Genomic DNA, 26,214 nt, shown 5'->3' on the forward strand with positions numbered 1-26,214 from the left:
CTATGGATATACTGCCTAACAACACAGCCTATTATAAGTGGTTGTCAAGCAACACGACCCTAGCAACCAATCTGTCCTTGTGAATATGTTCAAGACCCATTGCACTGAAATAAAGGCAGTAAAACGGCGATTAGGCTTGGCAGGACTCGAAAGACCCTTTTACACAAACATCCGATCACTGTCCTGTGTCATTGGCAACGATCCGCCAATAAACGATCAAACGCTTGTCCATCGACGGATCGGCTCATTTTATGCAGCATTAAATATTATCGTTGGCAGCACATCTCCGGGAGACGCTCTGCCTACATGATGGAAATGTATGGGGACATACGAACGTAGCAACGATCCCTAGTCCCCCATATATTACTGATCGTAGCTCCTTGTGAAAGGAGCAAACGAGCGCCGATCAACGAGCTGCATTGATCGGCGCTCATTTTCATGGCCCAAATCAGACCGTGTAATAGGATCCGAAAATATGTTTCTCTTATTGCTAAATAAAGCTTTTTTTTTTTCAACTGTACTTCCACCCGTTCCTAGAAATGATATGAAGGAAATGGACTGTCGTTTTACCGCTGGCACTTAACAAGTCCTATGATGCTATACAGACTATTTGAGGGAATGAGATGGAAAATAACCATTTTTCGGAATAGTAACACCAGCAGCCATAAAAAAAACTAGCCCATTACAAAACATTTAAAAATATGTACAGTAACTTTGTGCAAAGGGGGATGCATACATTTTATCTACATGGGCTGTCCTGTTGAATGCAATTTATTGTTCCCAGTTATCAGACATTTTGGGCTGAGACGAGGCTAACTAGTGTTCTTCAATGGGATGAGTGACAAAATGTCCAAAAAAAATCCCTGCCCTCGTTATCACTAATTTGTCACATATCTCCAGTGCAGGTAAACTCCAAAAACCTTGTAAATTAGTAGAGTTCACAAGATTATTATGGCTGGGCCATCAACGTGAAGGGGCTTTGCAGTGCCCAAAACATGTTACTGTGTCTCATCAGTATAAAACTGGCCATACATAATGCGGATCATTAAAATTCTTACATCTATGTTCAGCTTCAGACGTCTGTTTTGGTTGCATCAGCTTTTTTTTTTTTTCTGTAACCCAAAGTTTTATATCAGCTCTTGAAGCAGAAGCCTGGCATTGAGCACTAGCATTCATTGTACATTATATGCATTTTTATATTGGTCACTCCTTTTTAGATTGCCCTAATTTTTTATTACTACAACATGACAAAAGGCCAATGCCAGTAGGGTCCCTGCAAGCAAATATCAAGAATGTTGTAAATTATTTTTTTTAAAAAATGAACTTTTCCATGAAATTGCAAAATGCGCATACGGTGTGCCAATAATTTTTTTACAGCATTTTTGAAAATGGAATTCTGGTTGCTATGGGTTGTTACCTGTGCATTGGTTTCGTTACACATTTTTTAAGGGTGTTTTCATTGTTCTGTGTACATTTACCCTCTTGTAAAAAACGGTCTGGGGGGGAAAGTGCCCTTGTTGCCCATAACAACCAAATAGAATTTGGACTCCATTCTCTGGACTACACTTGAAAATAAAACATGGATGCCGGTTGGTTTCTATGGGAAACAACAGATTTTTTTTTCTAGACCCATTCTCCCAAAATATCAAATTTTTCTTGTATCTTGGTTACCACGATTTTCTCTTTCAGGAGTGATCAATAAGCTAAAAGTTTACTCGTGATTTACCGGCTACTTCTGCCCATACAGCTCCTTTTATAATATTCGTGTTGGGATAATTTTGAATATTTCCTTGGAATGTATATGGCGCTATCTCTCGTCCTTGAGTCGTCCTCTGGTGTTTCTAATTTTCGCTGTTTGTAGGTAAGATGGGTGACAACCATTATGGTCGTTAATACAGACTCGACAATGCTGGGTCTACCTACTTAGGCTCTGATATGGGATTGGGGAATAGATCTCTGCATAGTAAGGTAGATTTGCTATTCATGTCTGAAAAAGTTGTAATAGCAGCGATTTTTCATCACCCTGCTTTCCCAGCAACCGATAGAAGTACAAAAGAACTGGACAGAACGGAGTTTAAAGCGTATCTGTCACTCGTTTAGTAATGCCCTATCTCCTACCTAATCTGATAGGCGCTGTCACACTGATAATACTAGTGAAAATTGTGTCCCAAAACGTTTATTATTTTGAAAGTTATGAGCTTTTGTTCTAAATATGTAAATGAGGCTATACTAGCCAAGTGGGAGGTAACAGCATTCTCCTGAGGTGGAGCCTCCTCGCAGCCCCTGACACCGTCCAATTAGCATGAAGCTGCTTCATAGAGTGTGAGAGACTGAGGCTGGAGGGAAGGGGGAGCACTTCAAATAGCCTTATCTCTGGCTGTGGACAACCTAGAACAGCGGTTCTGATGGCATATGAAAGAGGAGATTCTAAGGATCGCAGTTCTAGCTGTGAAATAACCGGAGATATCACCAGTTGAATACACAGTCGGGAATGGAAGCTGTATACTATATGATCACACTGTGCAGGGAAGGGGAGAAGCTGATTGGACAGAGTCATATAGAAAAACATTACACCACACAGAGTGAAAAGAGTCACCTCCCACTTGGCAAGTACAGCCAAATTAGCATATTTAGAAAAATGTTCATAACTTCAAATAATAAATGTTTTTGAAAAAAAATTACACCATAGTTATCAGCATCATAGCACCTATTAGATTAGGTAGGGCAGTAATAAACTAGTGACAGATACGAAATTCTCTTTAAGGGCACATTGGCGGTCTAATTTGGCTTTGCGGGTTATTCCGTTTATTAAATGTTGATGTACAATATGTGTATATATTTATCTCTCTTCATACAGTAAAGTTTTCGTTTAGAACATAACTACAAGTGCAATAAAAAAACAAACCCTGAGCAATTAAACATCCGTGTGCGGGGGGCGTGGCCTAGCGGTGAATGTGAGAGGACGTGTGTGACCGGAGCTCCTGCTGTACTCATCCTATAAGGTCCATATATCCCGTAAAATTCGGGGAAAATAGCTTCCCCAGGGTCTTACCAGAGTCTGGAGGTGGAGGAGCACGAGTACCCGGCCATAATGACGCGCTCCAAGAAGCAGAAGTCGCCGCCAGCGAGTCCCGGGTCCCGTGCTCAAGATGGCGCCGAGGAGAAGGAAGGCCGCAATAGAGGCCTCCGGCAGGAAGTTGTGGAAAAGCTGGAGAGGTTCGCCCGCACGCCGAGAGCAGGGGGGGCGGCTGCACAGCAGCGAAAGTCGGCTGGAGAGCAGGCAGCAGGAGGCCCTTCTTATGGATCCAGGTACTCTCCTTTGGCGGGGGACATGAGAAGTGAGGAGGAGGAGAAGGAGGAGATGAGTGGCGCCATGCAGGATCAGCCAGGTGCTGGAGGGAAAAGTGGAGTGAGGAAGGAGGAACCCTCCCTAAAGGACATTTTGGCAGCGGTGAAGCAAAATTCTATGGTCCTTAATACCTTAGCAAGCCAGATGGGTGGATTGAAGGAGGACATTTTGCTGCTCAGGAATGATTTGCAGAAAGTTGCGGAACGCACCACTGCCGTGGAAGGGAGAGTCTCAGACATGGAGGATGCGATTCCTCACATAAAGCAGGATGTGCAGGCACACTCGCAGGCAGTGGCGACATTGCTGGCTAAGACAGACGATATGGAAAATCGGCTGAGACGGAATAACGTTCGCCTTGTGGGGGTTCCGGAAAGAGTGGAGGGAACGAATCCGGATGACTTCTTTGAAAAGTGGCTGATGGACACATTTGGCAGAGAGGAATTGACCCCCTTATTTGCGGTGGAGAGAGCGCACAGGGTGCCGACCAGACCTGGCCCTCCGGGAAGGCCGCCGAGACCGGTGCTGATAAAGATTCTACACTATAAAGATAGAGACAAGATCCTGAGGAAAGCTAGAGAACGTCAAGACATCTCCTTTAATGGGGTGAAAGTGTCCTTCTTCCCGGATTTCTCTATGGAAGTACAACGGAAAAGATCACAGTTTATGGATATAAAGAGACGCCTAAGGGCGTTACAAGTGCAATATTCCATGATGTATCCTGCCCGGCTGAGAGTGGTGGCGCTGGGCACAACTTCCTTTTTCGAGACACCGAGAGAAGCGGTTAGATGGTTGGATACCCATGAAAGTCAGCTGAGACCGGCAGAGGGACGGCGTTGATCCGGAACAGACCGGCTGACAAAAGGAGGCTGGGGTTGCGGGACTGAACCAGGTGTCGTAAAAAGTTGCAAGATATGGCATTGAGGGTTTCTGGTCATGTTTGGACTTGGAGCTGGAGGGCATGGTTGCGGTGAACGCGGAAGACCGGAAGAGGAGGAATGTGTTTATGGACATTGAGGGGTACCGATATGTTGAAGGGATGGTAGTTTATTTGCAAGAAAATGGCAGCGGGAGGGATGGTCAGTTACGCGGGAAAAGTGCATAACGAGTTATGGTATTGTTGAATGTACGGTGGGCGGAGTTGACCTGCCGACGCTTGTTATGGGTAATGGCAGATACGTTCTGTCGCCCCAACCCTTGGAAAGGGGTAGGTTTACGGGGGAGGTTACAGGGGGGGGAGGGGAGGGAGGGAAAGAAGACCCAGCCGGTCGGATATGTACAATTACGAGAACAGGAAAGGATGTGTTGGGATATGTTGAGGGATGATGGGATCACTTAATTGTTTGTCCTGGAATGTACGGGGCCTGCGGGAAGCCAGGAAAAGACAGGCGGTATTTGATTTTATTAGGAAACAGGAGTCGAGGGTGATAGGATTACAGGAGACGCATATGACTAGGGATTCAGTTTCCATGTTGCATAGGGCCTGGGTAGGCCATAGTTTTCATTCTTACCATACTACATATTCAAGGGGGGTGAGTCTTCTCATACATAGGGCAGTGCCATTTATATGTCACGACTCCTTCCAGGATGGGGAGGGGCGGTATGTGGGGGTACACTGTACGATGTATCATTGGACTTGTGTGTTGGTGGTGTTGTATGTCCCCCCTCCATTTTCTAGCGGATGTATCAAGAAAGTGGTGGAGGAACTGGCTAGGTACCCGGAGGTGCCGCTACTAGTGATGGGGGATTTTAACGCAGTATTGAATACCAATATGGATAAATTCGGCATGACAGGGGGAGGTTTAACAGCGTTTGGCCATCTTGTTGCTGAAATGGGTTGGCGGGACATATGGAGGGATAAACATCCAAATAGCTATCAGTATTCTTGTGCGTCTTCCACGTATCAGTCTTTATCCAGGATAGACCTAATCTTGTGCTCACCGGCAGCGGTACCCTTTATAGCCCAGATAGAATACTTGCAAAGAGCGTTATCAGATCATTCTCCTTTGTTAATGAAGGTAGAGACGGAGGGGAGGACAGGGCGGGGGCAAGGGTGCTGGAAACTCAATGCCTTTTGGCTGAAGCTGATAGATAATAAACAAATTTTAGACCTCATAAAGGAATATTTTCAGTTCAACTCAGGAACGGTACCGCAAGAGATACTGTGGGACGCGATGAAGGCGTGGCTGAGAGGGGTGTTCATCCAGCACATTTCAGCAGTAAAAACACGGTCTAGACAATTAGGGGAAGCGCTGTTGGAAAGGGTAACGGAGACAGAAAGGCTACATATAGTAGATAACACACCAGACACACTGAAGCATTGGGTGGAGGCGCAGCGGTTGTTAAAACAGCATCAGTTGGAGAGGGCAGATAACAAAAGGATGTTTTTAAAACGCCAATATTATGAGGAGGGGGAAACCACTGGACGGCTGTTGGCAAGGATGGCGCAGGCTCAGAGGGAGAATAATTACATACACACTATTAAAGGGGAGGGGGGGAAGTTGGAGACGGATACAGGACAGATTTTGAAAGTGTTTCAGCAGTTTTACTCGGATTTGTATGCCTCTAGGGCAGAGCACACGCCTCAGCAGCTGGAAGAGTATATAGGGGAGACAGAACTTCCCAGGTTGGGAGGGGAGGAGAGAGGGACATTGGAGGAGCCCATATCTCTGGAGGAACTCCAGGCGGCTATAGGGATACTGGCCAGTGAAAAGGCGCCGGGGCCGGATGGTCTTCCGGTGGAAGTTTTTAAGGAATATGGGGAGGAGCTCGCACCGCAGTTATTGGCCACTCTTTTAGATAGTTTTGATAGGGGGCGGCTTCCGGAAACAATGTATGAAGCGACTATAGTAGTTCTGCCGAAAGAGGGGAAGGATCCCCAGCTCCCGGGCTCTTATAGACCAGTTTCCCTACTGACGGCGGATATTAAAATCATGGCGAAAGTATTGGCGCTTAGACTAGCTAAAGTAGTGGCTGGGGTGGTACATGGAGATCAGGCCGGCTTTATGCCATCCAAGTCGACGGCAGTGAATCTGAGACGGCTGTTCTTGAATTTACAAGTTCTGCCGGATAATCGTGGGGGGAGAGCCATTATGTCCTTAGACGCGGCTAAAGCATTCGATTGCGTGGAGTGGAAATATTTGTGGTCAGTTCTGGAGAAAATGGGATTTGGCCCTAATTATATAAAATGGGTAAAGTTGTTGTATGTAGCCCCGACAGCAAAGATAAGGGTGAATGGGGTGCTATCGGATCGGTTTGCGCTGGAGCGGGGAACGCGTCAGGGATGTCCATTATCTCCATTGTTGTTGGCGGTGGAACCCTTGGCGTGTGCAGTGAGACAACATGAACATATTCAGGGGTTGAGATATGGGGGGGTGGAGGAAAGAATTGCACTATACGCAGACGATATGCTGCTATTCATGGCGGATACCGAGCGCACACTACCGTTAGTGATGGCCCTAATTAAGCGGTTTGGGAAATATTCAGGACTACTCATTAATTGGTCAAAATCGGCTCTAATGCTCATGGACCCGGGGGTTATCCAGAATGGGGAAGAGGAGGTGGAGATACCTGTGGTCACGGAGTTTAAGTATTTGGGGGTTAGGGTGATGGCGAAAGCACAGGATTATATGTCCCTTAATGTAATGCCACTGTTAACAACGATAAAAGCTAAAGTGGAGGCGTGGAATAAGTTACCGCTATCGGCTCTGGGTAGGACGAATCTGATTAAAATGATCCTCATGCCCCAGGTGCTGTATGTCCTACATAACTCCCCGGTATGGATCCCCAAATATTGGTTCAGGAGATTGCATAACCTTTTTAGGGACCTAGTATGGAAGAAGGGGGTACCTAGGATTAAACTGGAGAAATTACAGCTGCCAAAGGAGGAGGGGGGCCTGGCTGTGCCCAATGCCTGGGTGTATTATTTAGCTGCCCAATGTCAACATTTTTGGGGGTGGGAGCAGGAAGAGACATGGGGGTCCAGTGCGCGCATCCTATCATATCTGGGGGGGGGGGGAGAACCCGTTGGCAGGACTGGAAGCGCACAGCTATAAACAGATGGCGAGTACCAGACCCACTCTGCTGCTCATACACAAGGTGTGGTGGCAGTGCAAGCAATTGCTGGGGATAGGAGAGTGCACTAAATATACACCACTCTGGAGGAATGCTTATTTGGGGGAATTGGGTAAATTGGAAGGGATGCAGGGGTGGGAGCAGCAAGGCATAATACGATTGAGTCAGTTGTACGAGGGAGGCATACTTAAATCTTTTCAGCAAATGAGGGAGGAGTTTCAACTGGACTCCCGCATGTTCTATCAGTACCTGCAGATTCGGCACGCTGTGCAGACACAAGCGGTCAGTGTAGACATGACAATACATGCCGCCGGGGTGTTGGAGCATATTGCAAAAGCAGTTACATCAAAAGGATTAATTTCATTGGTTTATCGCAGGTTATTGGTGGAACATCTGGGGGATCCTATGGCACCAGTGAAAGCTGTATGGAAGAGGGATGTGGGTCCTATTACAACAGACCACTGGGAGGCGGTATTGGCAGCAACATGTACTTTGTCCATTAATGTAGCACAACGAAGATCGCAGTTGTTTCTGATACATAGGGTGTATAGGACCCCGTGGGTGCTGAAACAAATGGGATTAAGAGCGGATGCCAAGTGCCCTAGGTGCCAGGAGGAAAAAGCAGACATCCTTCATATGTTCTGGACATGCGGGAGGTTGGGGAGTCTGTGGACGGAAATATCGGAGCTAGTGGGGAGAGTGTTTGAGGTACAGATTCCATGGGATCCTGTGGTAATGCTGCTAGGGTATGTTGGAGATTTGGGGGGAGATAGGATGTCAGGGTTGGCAATTGCTAAAATACTGTATCAAGTTAGGAAAGGAATAGCAAAGCACTGGCTGGATGCGGAGTCACCATCAAAACAAGAAATCATAGGGGCACTTAACTCACAGGTTCTGATGGAATATAGGATATACTCCAAGAGGGGGTCCAGGGTCAAGTTTGAAAAACAATGGGCTAGGTGGATTGATCAATCTGGGTATGCTTCTGTGGAGCTAATGACACTAAGGCAACAAGTTCAGGTATAGGGCCACTGACGGGGGGGTGCATACGGAGAGAAGGTGTAAGATGGGGAAGGGAAAAGGGGAAGAGAAGGAGAGAGGATTGGAAAAGTGGTACTGAGAAGACCGGCTGGGGGGATACAAGGGGGAGTTGGGGGGAAGGGAATGTTTGGTTGGATGTAAATAATTGGGTCTGTTGAAATTTGCTTATACACTGTATGAGAACGTACAATGACCTGTAATAATGTGGAGTTTTTTTTTGAATAAAATTGAACTGATTAAAAAAAAAAAACATCCGTGTGCACCATTACCATTGCCGTCCATTGTATCTCATTTCATGTAAAATACTGTGTGGCTTTTTTTATACACTGTATGGAGAAAAATAAAGGGACATCTCCACATTACACCTACAGGCTAACATTCCCACAGAAAGCCCCCAGAAGAGTGGAAGATGTTTTATCTACAAATGGAGGACCAAATCCATATTAATGTCCATGGATTTAGAATGGAACGTCATAAAAGCTCATGTAGAGTAATGTACAGTTGTCCCAATACTTATGTCCATATAATGTATATGCATAAATTACTGGAATTCCACAACTCAAACAGGATGGTATAACTTTTTTTTTTTTTTAATTTTTTTCCTTGGTCAGACTTTGGTTGTCACATGACTGTGCGATTATCGTGCAGACGATTGTTCATATAACGCTCGGTGCCGATAATTGCCCTGTGTAATCGGGAACAATCAGCAGATAATCGTTTTAGAAAAGTAAAATATCGTTGTCGGCAGCACATCTTGGTTGTGTAAACAGGGAGACGCGCTGCCGACATGATAATAATGTATGGGGACGAGCGATGGGAGTAACGACCGCGGGTCCCCATCCATAGCTCCGTGTGACGGGAGCAAACGAGCGCCGATCAACGATGTCTCATTGATCAGCGTTCGCTGCACCGGCCAATTGTCGGCCCGTGTAAAAGGCCCTTTACTGCCGAGGGAAAGGAAAAAATCGCCATAAGGGGTGGGGCCTGACACGTGTTAAACTGATTACAGCTACAAACTGCTACAATGTTGAAATCGTACTGTAAGGGCTTGTCCACATGTAACGAAATTCCGTTGAAAGTAGCAGCCGTTTTTTACTGCAGAAAACGGCAGATTTTGCAATTCAATCCACTTTCCGCAGCAGGAATTGACATGCTGCGGTCTGAAATATACGCACCACAGGTCAATTTCTGCTCGGAATATTTACACAGCCTGTGGATGAGATTTGCTACATTACATCCACTAAGCTGCTACTGTATTCTGCTGCGTATTCTGTCCGCAATTCCGCTACGTGTGGACAAGCCCTAACAGTGGACGCCATGTGCAGGTAAGGAAGACTTGCTTAAAAATTGCCGTATAGGGGTGATAATAAGCAGCACGATGACAATTATCCTCTCGGACACAACTGAACTGGACGTGTTGGTATCACCGTATTTGTACCAACCCATAGAAAAAATGAACGTGATATTTTTATTGCACAATAAACAGCAAGAAAATAAGTTTCAAAAAACTATTGTAAAAATGACGATTTACAATGACTTTTTTATTGCATGAAAAAAAATAATAAAAGCTCATCAATACATTTATCTTGCCCGGTGCCACTGAAAAATACAACTCATCAGGAAAACAACCAATCCCTCACCCGCAGTAATGACCGAAAAATAAAAAAAGTTCTATGAAAAACGACAAGATTTCCAGCCATCGTTTAACATTTTTCCCGTAAATCAATTGTACAAGCGAATATAAGAAACTTTATAATATATCTTGTTAGAGAAAATACCTCTTCCTCCACTTATCTCCCCCACCCATCACTCAGGCCTTGTTCACACCACTTATTTTCAGGGGTATTTCAGACTAGCGATGTCACGATAACAGAATTTGGACTTTGATGCCGATACTTTGTGTAGTATTGCGATTCTCGATACCAAAACGATACTTTGCCAGCAATAATAATAAAATTGATTTGTGAGGAAAAATTAAAAAGACGGTTACGCTTTAAGGGGTTAAAAGGAATCTGTCAGCAGTTTTGAGGCCTGACAGAACAATATAGGGGAGGCAATGGGCAGTGGTAACATAACTTTTGTCCTGGTCACGTAACTGAGAAACTGACATTTGATTCCCCTGGCGCGGCGGTCACAAGATCCACTCTGCTCTGACTGATGGCTCTAGTGGCCAATCAGGAGACAGCTAGAGCCATCACTCAGAGCAGAGGGGTGGGGCTAGACAGCGTGGAGTGCAGGAATATTTGCACATCAATTGTCGTCTTTCTGGCACTTACTGGGGAATTAAATATTACTGCGTCATGTAACTCATCACCGAGACAAAAGGTTTACACTCCCCTCCCCCTATATCGCTCTGCCAGTATCTGAGAGGCCTTAAAACTGCTAACAAATAATTCCCTTTAAACAGTGTCAATGAGGACTACAACTCCCAACAGTTTATATATTAAATCTCACATCTACCCCCTATATATGATAATGAAAAGAAAAACAGAATTGCTTTATAGATTATACGTCCTACTATATTATCCTGTCCATCCATTAGATGGCGCTCTCTGTGATGTCACCAGTCTCTGGCCGGATTTCTCAGGTTATGATGGTTTCTCCCAGTTGCTGCCTCCCCCCTGATATCTTTATAGAACCTTCCCCTACCCATAATGCAGCATGAAGGGGCTCTGTGAAGGTGGCAGTGAAGGTGTGTAAGTGTCTGATGGGGTCACACAGCTCATAAAAGGACAGCTGCCCGGCCTCATAATCCAGACATATCCTGACTCTACCACTGGAGATCTTGGCACGTAACCGGATCTCTTTACTGTCATGTCTCACTAAATACTGATTATTATACCTCCCCAATATCCAGGACTTGTTATTATTTCCAATGTATGACTGACGCCCCCTCCTGTCTATACTGGGGTAACACATCCCCACCATCCACCCCCCTGATCTACTGCCCTCCACATCCCAGTAATGTCGCCCTGAGGGAAATCTCCTGCCGCTTATCACCTGACAATACTGGAATCTCTCTGCTGTTTCTGGACGATTCTGCTCCTCTTCTGTCCTGGTTGCAGTTTTCAGGTCGTCTGATATATGGATATAATTACCAGCTGTGTTTACATCCAGTAATATGTCTGCAGGATCCGCCACATAGATCCCACTCCTTATACCTGATATTATGTCACATAATGTGTGTAATGTGTCTGAGATCAGAGCCACATCCAGATCATCCACATCACGGAGCTGTTTATCACGTCTCCCCGTGTCCTCATCCCCTCCCCCCTCCTCAGGATCACACAAGTCACCTGTGTCTGGTCCCTGTAGGACAGTCAGTGGATCAGTCATGTTACACCGCTCCTCAATGTCCCTCATCTTCCCGGACAGCTCGTCCTTCTTTATTTCCAGCTGTTGGATCAGAGCGGAGAGTGAGAGTGACTGTTCCTCCTCCTGCCTGGAGATCTCACTCAGGACCCTCTTCTCCAGGTCGTCCAGCCGCCTCCTGAGGTCTGTAAACAGGACAGTGACTCTCTCGGCTTCTCCAGCTGCTTTTTCTTGATCTTTTCTCCAGCGCTCCTCCAGACTCTGGACTCTTTCCTCAGTCTCCTCTCTCTTTGTGGTCAGTTTCTGCAGAACATTTCTCAGTTTCTTCTTCTTCTTATTGGAAGCCTCATCCAATGACTCCATTTTATGTCCATTATGTTCCCCAATCAGACTGCAGGACACACAGATACAAGCCGCGTCCACAGTGCAGTAATATTCCAGGATCGTCTTATGGACAGAACATTTCTTGTTCTCCAGGGAAGTGCTGGGTTCAGATAAGACGTGTTCTGCTGCCTTGCTGTGAACTCTCAGGTGTTTATCACACAGAGAAGCTTCACACATCAGACAGGATTTAACAGCAGGTACAGCAGAGTCCACACAGTAAGTGCAGCAGATCCCGGTCTGTTCTTTATCTGGCTGAGTAAACAGGAAATTCCGCACTATATTACATAGAGTTATGTTCCTCAGCAGTGCAGGCCGCTCCCGAAACTCTTCTCTGCATTCAGGACAGGAATAAAGTCCAGACTCGTCCTTTGTATCCAGCACACGATCAATACAGACCCGGCAGAAGTTGTGTCCACATCTCAGCATTACAGGATCGGTATAAGTGGTCAGACAGATGGAGCAGTCCAGCTCGTCTCTCAGATCAGCAGACGCCATGACTGGCAGGAAGAGAGAAACTAAACTACAATCCTCTGAAGCTCAGGAACCAGAGGGCGGGTTTAACTATTTATACTCCGGGTGCGGCTAAACTAACAGTATTCACTCCGCTCTGCACATGTATTGTGTAACTGAGGCATCATTTACACGAGCGTAATATACGCGCGTGCTTTTCATGCGTGTCGTACGCACCTATTATTAGGCTATGGGGCAGTGCAGACAGTGCGTGAATTTTGCGCAGCGCGAGTGCGTTGCGTAAAACTCACGACGTCCTTTCTTTGTGCGCTGTTCGCGCATCATGCACCCATTGAAGTCAATGGGTGCGTGAAAACCACGCATGCCACACGGAAACACTTCCGTGCAAACTGCGTGGTTCGTGCAACAGCTGTCAAACTCTGAATGTAAACAGAAAAGCACCACGTGCTTTTCTGTTTACAAACATCCAAACGGAGTGTCATAATGATGGCGGCTGCGCGAAAATCACGCAGCTGCGCATCATACACTGATGACACACGGAGCTTTTAAGTGCCTTTTGCGCACGCAAAACGCAGCGTTTTTTGCATGCGCAATACGCACACGCTCGTGTAAATAAGCCCTGAATGTGATGTTTGTAATAAGTTTGTGTGTATGTGGGTTTATATCTATAGTGCTGTGAGTCGCCATGACTACTGCTGGGTTCAGGGTTACAGATAGGATGTCAGAACTGAATATCGCTTCCTATCCCTGACATCACGTCTGAATGGATGACCGGACACTCGTTTTACACGGTTTTGACAAACAATAATTCTTAGATCCAAATGGCAAATCATTCTCCGTGTGAGGCCACACCCTAAACCGCACCGCTTTTTTACCTCTTCCGCTTTTTTGGGCGGGGGTTCAAAAATTTACTTTTAATAATTATTCCTATAATAGGTATACTAACTAACAAGACAAACAACAAAAAAACAAGGTGAGGTCGCTCCAGTGTCATTCTATTGAGAGACCCCCCCACTGACTGTATGACATCGGCGTGCAACAATGGATACGTATATGTCTGTATTACCAAACATGAACTGCAGCACAACAATTATTAATACATACTGAAAAAATGGGTGGATCTTATTCACACGTAGGTACAGCATGCCATCCTCGCCCGAGTTTTTGAAAAAGGGTTCAGATGTTTAGGCCAACATTGAGCTGCAGTTTGAAGAGACAGTAGAAACCACCCCTAACTCACCGCAAGGCTACATTCACCCGAGCGTGACAGATTTACATGCATAAAAAACACGCATAACTCTGTCCGTGTGCGCTGCGTTTTGCATCAGTGTGCTTTGCGCGTGGCATGTGTTTTTCACGCACTCGCAAGCACTGCCTTTTTTTTTCAATGTAATTGATGCATAAAACACGGACAGCACACGGATGTGCATCCGTCTGCTGTCCATGGTTTTCCCGCACCCATTGACTTCAATGGGCGACTAGGTGCGTGAAAACACTAATTTAGGACATGCAGTGAGTTTCACGCAACGGACACTCACTCCGTCAAAACTCCCGCATGTGTGAACAGCCCTATTATCCCGTTATTTCAACGCACAGCACACGGATGAGAATCACGGTTGTGTGAATGAGCCCTAAGACTAGGAGAACAGCAGGGCAGATATTCAGTCCTGTTTACTGACTCTAGACTGGAAATTGGGCCCCAACCCTGCACTAAACACACCCTACATATAGACGTATCATCTCAATACGTTTCATCCCTCCTGGGATTAACGTGGAATATATCTAGAAGATTCGATGAAGACTTCTTATATACAACAATTTTTCAAGAATTTTCTAAAATAATTTGTTTAAAAACACAAGGGATCCCTTGGAGACCATTTTACTCTATATTCACCCCATCCAGAGAGTTATAAGAACTGCAGGGGGTCACAGCACTCCAGAGGGTAATATGCCAGAAAGGAATCCGAAAATCCACAATTGCTGTACAACCAAGATAACAGCACGGTATATGACAATGCAGAGCTAGGGGTTAATACCAAGTGCAGAAAGTATATACTATTACCGCGTGGGCTACAGTGTGAATTACATCAATACAGCGGCAAGTCAATAAGGGGCCGGGATTCAGTAGAACCACAAGTCTAGAAGGACACAAAAAAGCTGGCTGGGTTTTCAGAAAGCTTAAAGAGGCTCTGTCACCAGATTTTGCAGCCCCTATCTGCTATTGCAGCAGATCGGCGCTGCAATGTAGATAAGAGTAACGTTTTTATTTTTAAAAAACGAGCATTTTTGGCCAAGTTATGACCATTTTTGTAGTTATGCAAATGAGGCTTGCAAAAGTCCAAGTGGGTGTGTTTAAAAGTAAAAGTCCAAGTGGGCGTGTATTATGTGCGTACATCGGGGCGTTTTTAATACTTTTACTAGCTGGGCGCTCTGATGAGAAGTATCATCCACTTCTCTTCAGAACGCCCAGCTTCTGGCAGTGCAGACACAGCCGTGTTCTCGAGAGATCACGCTGTGTCGTCACTCACAGGTCCTGCATCGTGTCAGACGAGCGAGGACACATCGGCACCAGAGGCTACAGATGATTCTGCAGCAGCATCGGCGTTTGCAGGTAAGTAGCTACATCGACTTACCTGCTAACGCCGATGCTGCTGCAGAATCAACTGAAGCCTCTGGTGCCGATGTGTCCGACACGATGCAGGACCTGTGAGTGACGTCACAGATCTGCACTGCCAGAAGCTGGGCGTTCTGAAGAGAAGTGGATGATACTTCTCATCAGAACGCCCAGCTAGTAAAAGTATTAAAAACGCCCCGATGTACGCACATAATACACGCCCAGTTGTACTTTTGCAAGCCTCATTTGCATAACTACAAAAATGGCCATAACTTGGCCAAAAATGCTAGTTTTTTAAAAATAAAAACGTTACTGTAATCTACATTGCAGCGCCGATCTGCTGCAATAGCAGATAGGGGCTGCAAAATCTGGTGACAGAGCCTCTTTAAGTCCATAAGACGAGCTCTAAGTCCTGTAGTGACAGGCAGTACGAAACCATTCAAAGATGAGCGCTCTACGGCGACATTTGTTTGTCTTATTTAAATGTTCCTCAGCTCCACCTACTGTCCGTGCTTAATAGTGTAGAACAGAGGGAGGGAGGAGGATTACGCATGCACACGGCGTAAGACGTAGGCAGAACCACGTACCATGTGTCATTGCCATGGTACTAGTACGCTAACACAGACGGGCTAAGCAGAGGTGATCGTCTGTGCTAAAAGGACGGAGCAGCTACTTACGGTCCGGCTAATTCCCAGACAGTCAGACAACGCAAAGACTGAAGAGGCTGTTAGTCATTATGTGGGGGGAGGGGTGGCGGCACTGGTGTGAGGTACTCAGAGATTCCCAAGGTACACTGGCACACCTCCATTAACGCACACAAGGGCCACAAAGGACAAATTATGTCATGCCAAATAAGTATGAATATGACGGCTGGAATCGTGTAGGGAACGATAAAAGGGGACAATGGATAATTCTAAATAAAGCAGCCAAAATTGATTTGCTCATTCAGCTCTGCTGGTGCCACCGTCCCCAGTCTATAAATCCATTCAATTTCCCTCTGAAGCACTTTTTTATCCCAGTTACCCCCTCTCACGGAAGGAGCAACAAGATCTCAGGCCATTAGTGTCACCATTATGCACAGTATTGATATGTCTAGAGATAGGGGTGGTTAATGATCCCCAAATCTTCTGCAGAACTCACACATTTTCTTTCCCACATACTCCATTTTATATGTGCCTTCTAGATAACCCCACGTGATCTGCAGTTTTTGAACGTCTCAAAAACCTTTTGCCGCATTGTATGAATTTCCTTGCTATACAGCCACTACACTTGAAGCAGCCTTTGATTTTTCTATCCAACCACGTCCCTTTCTTGGTTTCAGGGGGAAAATGGCTATGGACCAATCAGTCCCTTAGGGATCGACGCTTTCTGAATGTAATACAGAAGGCCTGGGCCCAACACTTCTCTGATGTCCCCAGAATGTTCCAATATTTTCTGAAGATTTGTATTTGCTCCATTGTCAAATGTTGTAATCATCCGAATCATATCACAACCCTCACTAGTTTTCATTTTAGGAGTAAGCAGTTTATGTTTTTTGGAGAGTGTCATCTGAAAAGCCGGTCTGAGTACATCATCAGGACATCCTCTGTCCCTAAAGCGCATAAATCCACGACTCGATGAACAATTTCTCCGAAGCCTGAGGTATTGTCTCCTTGGGATACCTCGTTTTAAAGAGAGGGGGTGGTTGCTGTCCCATCTTAGAAGGGAATCGGTAGCCGTCGGTTTCCTATATACCTCAGTCTGAAGTTCACCCTTGTTTGAGGTACTATTGAGTACATCCAAGAAAGGCAACGAGTGTCCATCAATCTCATAGGTGAACTTAAGATCAATCACATTTGTATTGAGCCACTAACAAACTCAACAAATTCCTCCCTAGTGCCACGCCAGATGACAAAAATGTCATCAATGTATCTTGCCCATAGCTCAATCTTATCAATCAACGGTATAGCCTCATCGCCATAAGACCAGTCTCCTCCCACCAGCCCAAGAGCATGCGAAATGGACACTAGCTTTGCAAACAACTTAGGCCTTATTCACACAAACGTGTGCGTTTTGCGCGTGCAAAAAACGCAGTGTTTTTTGTGCGTTGCAGTTGCGTGTGTCATCAGTATGTGGTGCGTGGCTGCGTGATTTTCGAGGATATGACATCGTTATGACAGAAATGAAGGAGTTGCTTTCATTTGTCCCTTCATTTCTTTAGCTGTTGCGCGAATCACGAGCGCAGCACACGGAAGTGCGTCCGTGTGCCGCGCGTGATTTTCACGCACCCATTGACTTCAATGGGAGCGTGATGCGCGAAATACGCCCAAGTATAGGACCTGCAGTGATTTTCACGCTGCGTTAAAATTACGGACTGTCTGAACGGCCCCATTGAGTTACATAGGTCTGTGCGACGCGCGTGATTTTCACGTGTGTACCACGGCCGTGAACTACGTTCGTGTGAATAAGGTCTTATGCTGATCTGATGGTGTACATGATATTAACCCCTTAGTGACCAGCCTATTTTAGACCTTAATGACCAAGCTATTTTTTACGTTTTCCATCATCTCATTCAAAGAGCTATAACTTTTTTATTTTTGCGTTGACATAGTTCTATAAGGTCTTGTTTTTTGCGGGACAAGTTGTAATTTCTAATAGCACCATTTTGGGGTACATAGAATTAATTGTGTTTCACTGGATGAATACCAATGGGAATTTTTTGGTTAGAACCTAACCTTTAATGTGAGATTTATTTCTTTTTTTAAGCAATTTCAGATAGTGATACAATTGTATCCATAAGGTTCGTTCACTAGCGCTTGCGCACTTTACATTGACATATGTAATAAGTTCAGACAGGACAAGGATGAGATTTAAATGGTTAATACCATCACACTCTAGTATTTATAATTTATTTTAGCATTTTCCTGGTTTTTATTTATTTTTATATTTTTATATTTTTTTATAGTTATTCAAAAAATATTATGTTTAAATATTTTTGTTCCAAGTTGGGACCGGTACCCTCCTTGTCACAAGGTGTGTGCCAGGAACTGAAGCAACATGAGCAGCTGCTCTAGGAGTTCCTCTAGATGAATCTCTTGTATTTCAGCTACTGCTGCTATAGAGATGTCTGTGCAGCTCTCTTATTAGCAGATCAGCTGCTTTATCAAGCCCAGTGTGTGCCAGTAGCTGATACAGCTTCAGCTGCTGCTGCTGTGGATTCCACTGTGAGGATCTCGTGTTTAGCAACACACTAATCCTGCCTATCTGTAGTTATCTAGCCCTACGCGTTTCCTTACTCATAAGTAACTCTGCAGTAATTCATCAGGGGCTCACAGAGTTAATAGATTAGACCTTCTGGCATTCCAGAGGTCTGTGTAGACAATGCACTGATTCTATGATCAAACGTGGACATAGTTGCTAGCCACTGTCAGTGGCAAAGTGTTCTGTCTTTTAAAGGAACAGTGTCATCACAAATTATTTTTTTATATGTTAAAGATGTTAGTGCTTTATTAAAAACGTTTATATTCATTTGTGTGTTTGTGTTTTACTTTTTCTTATTTTTACACTTTTTCTTCCCTATGGGGGCTGCCATTTTTTTTCCATTTCTGTCTGTGTCGATTAACGACACATACAGACATGGAATACGGCAGCCACAGTCCCATAGGGACTGCGAACGGCTCCCGTCCCATTGACTTCCGTGTACGGCGTCTGTGTGGGAACTGCGCATGCGCCGCTCCCACACAGTCCAATTCGAAATTGGCGCCGTCCGGCGCCATTTTCCTGTGGACCGGAAGTCGCGGCCGGACAGTAATATTACTACTTCCGGTCGCGGCTTCCGGATTTGTGCACTTGGACCAGCGGCAGCAAACGGAGCGGACGGGCCGGAGGGAGCCGCGGCGGCAGGAGCAGGTAAGAGATTTCAATGTATGTTCGTGTTTGTGTGTGTTTACTACTGTATGTAAACCTACTACACTGTGTGTTAGCTCAAAAAATGGCGACACACAGTGTAGGAGGTTACACCGTTCAAACCCCTCGTTTATCCCGGCACTAGCCAGGATAAAGGAGGGGGGGATGCTGAGAGCTCACTAGAGCGAGGGCTTTTAACCCAATGTTGCACTGCTGCAATTTTGGGAATAGCTCCATCTAGTGACCAAAAATGGGTAGTATTATAAATTTAGAATTAATTTATAATATTTCCTGACTCGTGAAAAAAATAAAAAAAATTTGAACAATGCTTAATCACCCACACACTAAATGTTTAATTTTTAAAAAAAAAACATGTTTTTCTGGCAACACATTCCCTTTAAAGACCGAGTACCCTCCTCCTCATGAGCTCACTGTTATCTTCAGCCAATGATCTGGCATCACGTCTTTGCTAGAATCCCGCCCCGATTTTTGGGGGTGTGGCTGTGCTGGCCAATCAATGGTCTGCACCCTTGCAGCCTCTCTTGATGTCATGAGGGGGCGTGGTCCGAGTACCAGAGTCAGCCCTGTTGGAAATGGGCATGCCCTGTCTCTCCACACTAAACTGCAGGAATGTGCTGTACAGACTGTTCCTCCACGTTAGAGCAGAGGGACAGCACCAGGATTCGGGTTCGGGGCGGGATTCTAGCAAAGACGTGATGCCAGATCATTGGCTGAAGATAACAGTGAGCTCATGAGGAGGAGGGTACTCGGTCTTTAAAAGACAGAACACTTTGCCACTGACAGTGGCTAGCAACTATGTCCACGTTTGATCATAGAATCAGTGCATTGTCTACACAGACCTCTGGAATGCCAGAAGGTCTAATCTATTAACTCTGTGAGCCCCTGATGAATTACTGCAGAGTTACTTATGAGTAAGGAAACGCGTAGGGCTAGATAACTACAGATAGGCAGGATTAGTGTGTTGCTAAACACGAGATCCTCACAGTGGAATCCACAGCAGCAGCAGCTGAAGCTGTATCAGCTACTGGCACACACTGGGCTTGATAAAGCAGCTGATCTGCTAATAAGGGAGCTGCACAGACATCTCTATAGCAGCAGTAGCTGAAATACAAGAGATTCATCTAGAGGAACTCCTAGAGCAGCTGCTCATGTTGCTTCAGTTCCTGGCACACACCTTGTGACAAGGAGGGTACCGGTCCCAACTTGGAACAAAAATATTTAAACATAATATTTTTTGAATAACTATAAAAAAATATAAAAATATAAAAATAAATAAAAACCAGGAAAATGCTAAAATAAATTATAAATACTAGAGTGTGATGGTATTAACCATTTAAATCTCATCCTTGTCCTGTCTGAACTTATTACATATGTCAATGTAAAGTGCGCAAGCGCTAGTGAACGAACCTTATGGATACAATTGTATCACTATCTGAAATTGCTTAAAAAAAGAAATAAATCTCACATTAAAGGTTAGGTTCTAACCAAAAAATTCCCATTGGTATTCATCCAGTGAAACACATATATTACTCAAGGGAAAAACCACGTATATTTACTATTGCACAGTGAATAATTACATAGAATTAATTGATTAACTTTTATTATTATTTTTTTAGGGGGGGGAATAGAAAAAAAAACTGCAATTTTCGTCACACTTTTTTGCGTACCATTTTGATCACTTTTTATCATTTTTTTTAAGGCTGGATTCAAAGAAAACAGCAATTTTTGAATTGTTTCTTATTTAATTTTTTACGGCGTTCACAGTGCGGGTTAAAAGATGTAATCTCTTTATAGGACGCGGCGATGCCAAATATGTGTAACTTTTTTACTTTTATTTTATTTTTTTTAATAATAATGGGTTTTTCATTTTTAATTTTGTTTTTCCTTTTTTTTTTTTACTAGTCCCACTAGGGGACTTTACTATGCGATCATCCGATCGCATTTATAATACGCTGCAATACCTTTGTATTGCAGTGTATTACTGCCTGTCTGTTTAAAACGGACAGGCATCTGGCTAGGACATGCCTCTGGCATGAGCTAGCAGGCATACACTACAGGCAGACCTTGGAGCCATACCTCCCAACCGTCCCGGATTCCGGGCGCTGTCCTGGGTGGCCGGGGGTATGTTCCACTATCAAACTAATTCTGAAGCAGGGAACCATCAGCTCCCTGCTTCAGAATTAGTTCATAGCGGAGGAGCAGAGGGAGCTCTTCTGCTTGCCGAGGGCTCCCCGGGCACAGTGCTACTTTAAGCGCTGTGCTCGGGGAAGCCCTTGACGTTACTGCATACCTCCCAACTTTTGAATTCGGAAAAGAGGAACATTTTTAACCCACGCCCATAACCACGCCCAATATCACTGCCAAATCCTTCTTCAAATATCAAGATCATATTCTCACTGCGGATCTCTAGACTTACAAAAAAAACTATGGATATCACCGATATTATGGATCAGGTTATATCGCCTTTGTGTTACTTTTCCTAACTTGGGTATAACATTTGCTCATCACGGCAGCAGCTGCAGGACAAACCAAAAGGCTGAGAACAATAAAAGTCAAGAGGGAGATCCTGTGGTTGATGACTTTTCAATTGACAGGTAGCAGAGTTACATGAAGGTTTTTTTTTTTCCAGTTGTGTAACTCTGCTACAGGTCAATGGAAAAATCATCCACCAGAGCCCCCCTGTAAATAGCGCCACACATAGCCCCCCTGTAGATAGCTCCACACACTGCCCCCTGTAGATAGCTCCACACACAGCTCCCTGTAGATAGCTCCACACACAGCCCCCCTATAGATAGCTCCACACACAGCCCCCCTGTAGATAGCGCCACACACAGCCCCCCTGTACATAGCGCCACACACAGCCCCCTCTTCTACATAGCGCCACACACAGCCCCCTCTTGTACATAGCGCCACACAACCCCCTTATACTTTGTGCCACAATGCCGCCAGAGCGGTAGAGGTAGCCTACTGCTGCCACTCTCCGCTCTGCTTTGTAGATAGCTCCACACACAGCCCCCCTGTAGATAGCTCCACACACAGCCCCCCTGTAGATAGCGCCACACACAGCCTCCTCTTGTACATAGTGCCACACAACCCCCTTATACTTTGTGCCACAATGCCGCCAGAGTGGTAGAGGTAGCCTACTGCTGCCACTCTCCACTCTGCTTTGACGTCACTCACCGTCAGAAGACGGCAGGAGTCTTGCAGCGGCATTCTCACCTGTGTCGATGCCGGCCCGAGAGTGGACCAGTCCAGTCACCTGACCTGCCACACAGCCCCCTTGTAGGTAGCGCGACAAAGCCCCCTTGTAGGTAGCGCCACACAGCCCCCTTGTAGATAGCACCCCCCTTCCTGTAGATAGTGCCACTGTAGCTCCCTGAAGGAGCAGAATCCCCATGTGGCCCGGGGATTCTGCTCCTGGAGCGCTCCGCTTAATTTCTCTGTCCATATATGGACAGTGACATCAGGGGAAACTCCTGAAGCGGAATCCCCGTCCACAGCGTTGCCGAAGCTGTGACCGGGGATTCCACTCCAGGAGTAGCTCCTGTCGTCTGTGTCCATTTATCCCACACAGGATTGCGCTCCTCCTTCAGGGAGCTACAGTGGCGCTAGTAGATACTTCCCTGCTCTGCTATTGTACCGTCGCTACCGCTGTAGCAGCCGCAGCAGCTGCTAGCGGCGCCACCGGCCTCATGCCCGGTGTCGCCGCTATCAGGACCTGTCTGAGGTGGGTCGTCATAGGCTTCCGAACATGGCAGATCCGGAGGCCATTCTCAGCAGACCGCGCGACCATGATGTGCCGATCTGCGACCATGATGTGCCAGCCGTCTAGCTTGTGTCCCAATCTGGGGACCAGCCGTCCAGCTTGTGTCCCCCCACAGACGAGAAACCCTGCCGTGTAGCTCGTGATTATCTCTCCGTGGCCCATAGCTATGACTCCATGTGTGTGAAGTGCCGCAATCCCGCCTTACAACACAGAACATTACAACAAAACTTATGCTTTTCCCTGTAAAAAAAAACAAAATTAGCCTGCTCTCCTTCATATTACCTGCCTTAAATCTTCCTACACTATTCCCCTTACCCAATTAACTTTACTTCCTCCTTAATTTCGTCACCCAATTGCCTTACACCTACCTTTAGGTCCAAAACCATCCCCTATTGTTCCTTTACCTTCCCCTTAGGCTGGATTCACACGAGCACATTACGTCCGTAATGGACGGAACGTATTTCGGCCGCAAGTCCCGGACCGAGCACACTGCAGGGAGCCGGGCATCATAGTTATGTACAATGTTAGGAGTCCCTGCCTCGCTGCCGGACAACTGTCCCGTACTGTAATCATGTTTTCAGTACGGGACAGTAGTTCCATGGAGAGGCAGGGACTCCTAGCATCGTACATAACTATGATGCTAGGAGCCCGGCTCCCTGCAGTGTGTTCGGTCCGGGACTTGCGGCCAAAATACGTTCCGTCCGTAATGTGCTCGTGTGAATCCAGCCTTAGACTACCTGACACCACAAGCCATGTGGCCAGCTTAATTTTGGACAAAGCAAGAAACCCTTAATCTGCATTATCCCTATTTCTACCAAACTATCTAAGGTTCCCAACTACAATCCCTTTCTTCCTGGGGGCCACCTGGCCCTCCTTATGGGCATTTTGCCCATTCGTCACTCTTTCAATCTGTTCACATGTTGCGGTATTGTTTGTTGCTGTAGTGCTGCACTTGTGGAGGGACGTAGCTCAGAGCCAAGGAGGCTTGGTGTGGCCCGGCAACATGGGTGTTTTTTGGCCTCTGGGTTTCTCCCTCCGCAGGAGCATTGTTGAAGTGGCAGTGAGAGGCCATGTGGTGCTGCAACCAATAGAGTAGAGACCCACTTAACAGAGGTCGCCGTGAAGAACCACATGTTCATGTTTACAAATTTTTGCCTAGCAGCTATAGACCAAAGTATAACAAGTGGATGTGCAGTCCATGTCTAGTTTTACAATACTGATATATATATCAGAGGTGTAGCTAGGTGTTACGAAGGGTCTGTGGACTAGGCAGCAGGTAGACGTGGAATACAGCACGACACGACTTTGGCATAGCACAGTGCTCGACCAGGATGGTATGGAATGCAAGGAACAGGAAACACACTAGGAGGCCATCACATAGACAAGCTAGGAAACATCAACAACGCTCAGGCATAGAAGCAGGGGACTGGACCCCTCTTATAGTCCAGGCACTGGCGTAGCTATAGGGGTCGCAGCGGTCGCAATTGCGACCGGGCCCCGAAGCCAGGGGGGCCCACGGCCCCCCGCGCCACATCAATAAAAAGTTACTATAGTAACTCGGGCCGCGGGCCCCTGTTACTATAGTAACATACTTTACTTACCTTCCTGGTTCCGGATCGCAGCGGAGGTCCTGACGTCAAGCGCTGTGCGCAGTGCATGACGTCACAACGCTATGCCGCCGCGCACAGCATCGAGACTACAGAACTCCCGCTGCGGCCGAAGAGGAAGGTAAGGTAGCCCTGACTGGCGGGGTCTGACTCCCGGGACCCGCCAATCAGCTGTTTTGAAGGGGCCGCAGCACTCGTACGAGAGCTGCTCCCCTTCATTCCTGTCACTTCATTCCGGTCACACTGTGAATCCGTGTCGGCGATTCACAGTGTGAGCGAGTAGTGAAATGAAGGGGAAGCAGCTCTCGTACGAGTGCTGCGGCCCCTTCAAAAAAGCTGATTTGCGGGTCCCGGGCGACACATCAGCTATTGATGGCCTATCCTGTGGATAGGCCATCAATGTTTAGGGACTGCACAACCCCTAAGCCTACGATGTAGCAGGCCCATGAGACAGGATCCTGTCTGTCAGGATCCTGTCTGCTGGGCCCTGTATCTAAGCCAATCACATGCGTGATCCTGTCTGCTGGGCCCTGTATCTAAGCCTACCAAACTGTAGGTTTAGATACAGGGCCCCAGCACACAGTAATCTTATACTGTATAAGATTACTGTCTGCTGGACCCTGTATCTAAGCCTACCTTGTGGTAGGCTTAGATACAGGGTCCCACAGACAGTATCACACATGGGCCCTGTATCTAAGCCTTAGGGTATGTGCACAGACACTAATTACGTCCGTAATTGACGGACGTATTTCGGCCGCAAGTACCGGACCGAACACAGTGCAGGGAGCCGGGCTCCTAGCATTATAGTTATGTACGATGCTAGGAGTCCCTGGCTCGCTGCAGGACAACTGTCCCGAACTGTAATCATGTTTTCAGTACGGGACAGTTGTCCGGCAGCGACTCCTAGCGTCGTACATAAGTATGATGCTAGGAGCCCGGCTCCCTGCACTGTGTTCGGTCCGGTACTTGCGGCCGAAATACGTCCGTCAATTACGGACGTAATTAGTGTGTGTGCACATACCCTAACACATGTGTTACTAATCATTTTTTGTGTGTTTTCTTACAGGTTCGGTCGTTGGACTACGGCGGATTCCAGGACTACTTCGATGACAGCTTTTTTTTTATTAATAAAATGGTTAATGAGGGTTGTGTGGGTTTTTTTTTTATTTCAATAAAATATTTTTTCTATGTCTTTGTGTTTTTTTTTAAACTATATTACTACCGCTCACTGAAATGACAACTAAGTAAAAAATACCTTTAATAGTAACTTGTTTAAAAACAGGGGTAACACACCACTGTGACATAAGCCCCACCGTGAAAATTAAAAAATGTATTAAACAAAAAACACTGAGTCATTATGATACCTATATCTCTGTGTTTGTAACGATATTTTTAGGAATAAGCATATATCCAGGGCACAACAGTAGTACAAAACCCTAAATAAAGCACAGGTGTCCGAAATAAATCGGATCTCCTAGCGCTGGGTGTAACACAATATAATTGTCCCCAATGCACACATTCCATAGACAATAAACGACCCTACGCGTTTCAGATACTCATCCTCAGGGGTCCGTATCTTGGTAACTCTGGCCTCATCACCAGCGATAGTAGTATTCAACAGCAGATATTCTGCTGTGCGTCACGGGAAGATGCACGTATCGATGTCAACGGCATACTTCATTGCAGGCGCTGG

At 45.9% G+C, this 26,214-nt stretch overlaps 1 protein-coding gene and 1 pseudogene across 2 annotated transcripts in view; one reads left to right on the forward strand and one right to left on the reverse strand.

The window, feature by feature from the left end:
- The window catches only part of BRAF (B-Raf proto-oncogene, serine/threonine kinase), a 75,709-nt gene extending 50,043 nt beyond the window's left edge, over nucleotides 1-25,666 (forward strand). Inside the window, exon 19 of one of the 2 annotated variants that reach the window (XM_075855875.1) lies at nucleotides 25,588-25,666. In XM_075855875.1, coding sequence (XP_075711990.1) covers nucleotides 25,588-25,631 — 44 coding nt within the window. In that variant the 3' untranslated portion in view covers nucleotides 25,632-25,666. The remainder of the gene's footprint in view (nucleotides 1-25,587) is intronic. The other variant, XM_075855873.1, reaches the window with a different exon arrangement.
- On the reverse strand, nucleotides 10,010-12,667 carry LOC142748697 (E3 ubiquitin/ISG15 ligase TRIM25-like; annotated as a pseudogene).
- Nucleotides 25,667-26,214: the final 548 nt, after the last annotated feature.

This window comes from Rhinoderma darwinii, chromosome 3 (genome assembly GCF_050947455.1).
Source record: "Rhinoderma darwinii isolate aRhiDar2 chromosome 3, aRhiDar2.hap1, whole genome shotgun sequence".
Classification (NCBI taxonomy): Eukaryota; Metazoa; Chordata; class Amphibia; order Anura; family Rhinodermatidae; genus Rhinoderma; species Rhinoderma darwinii.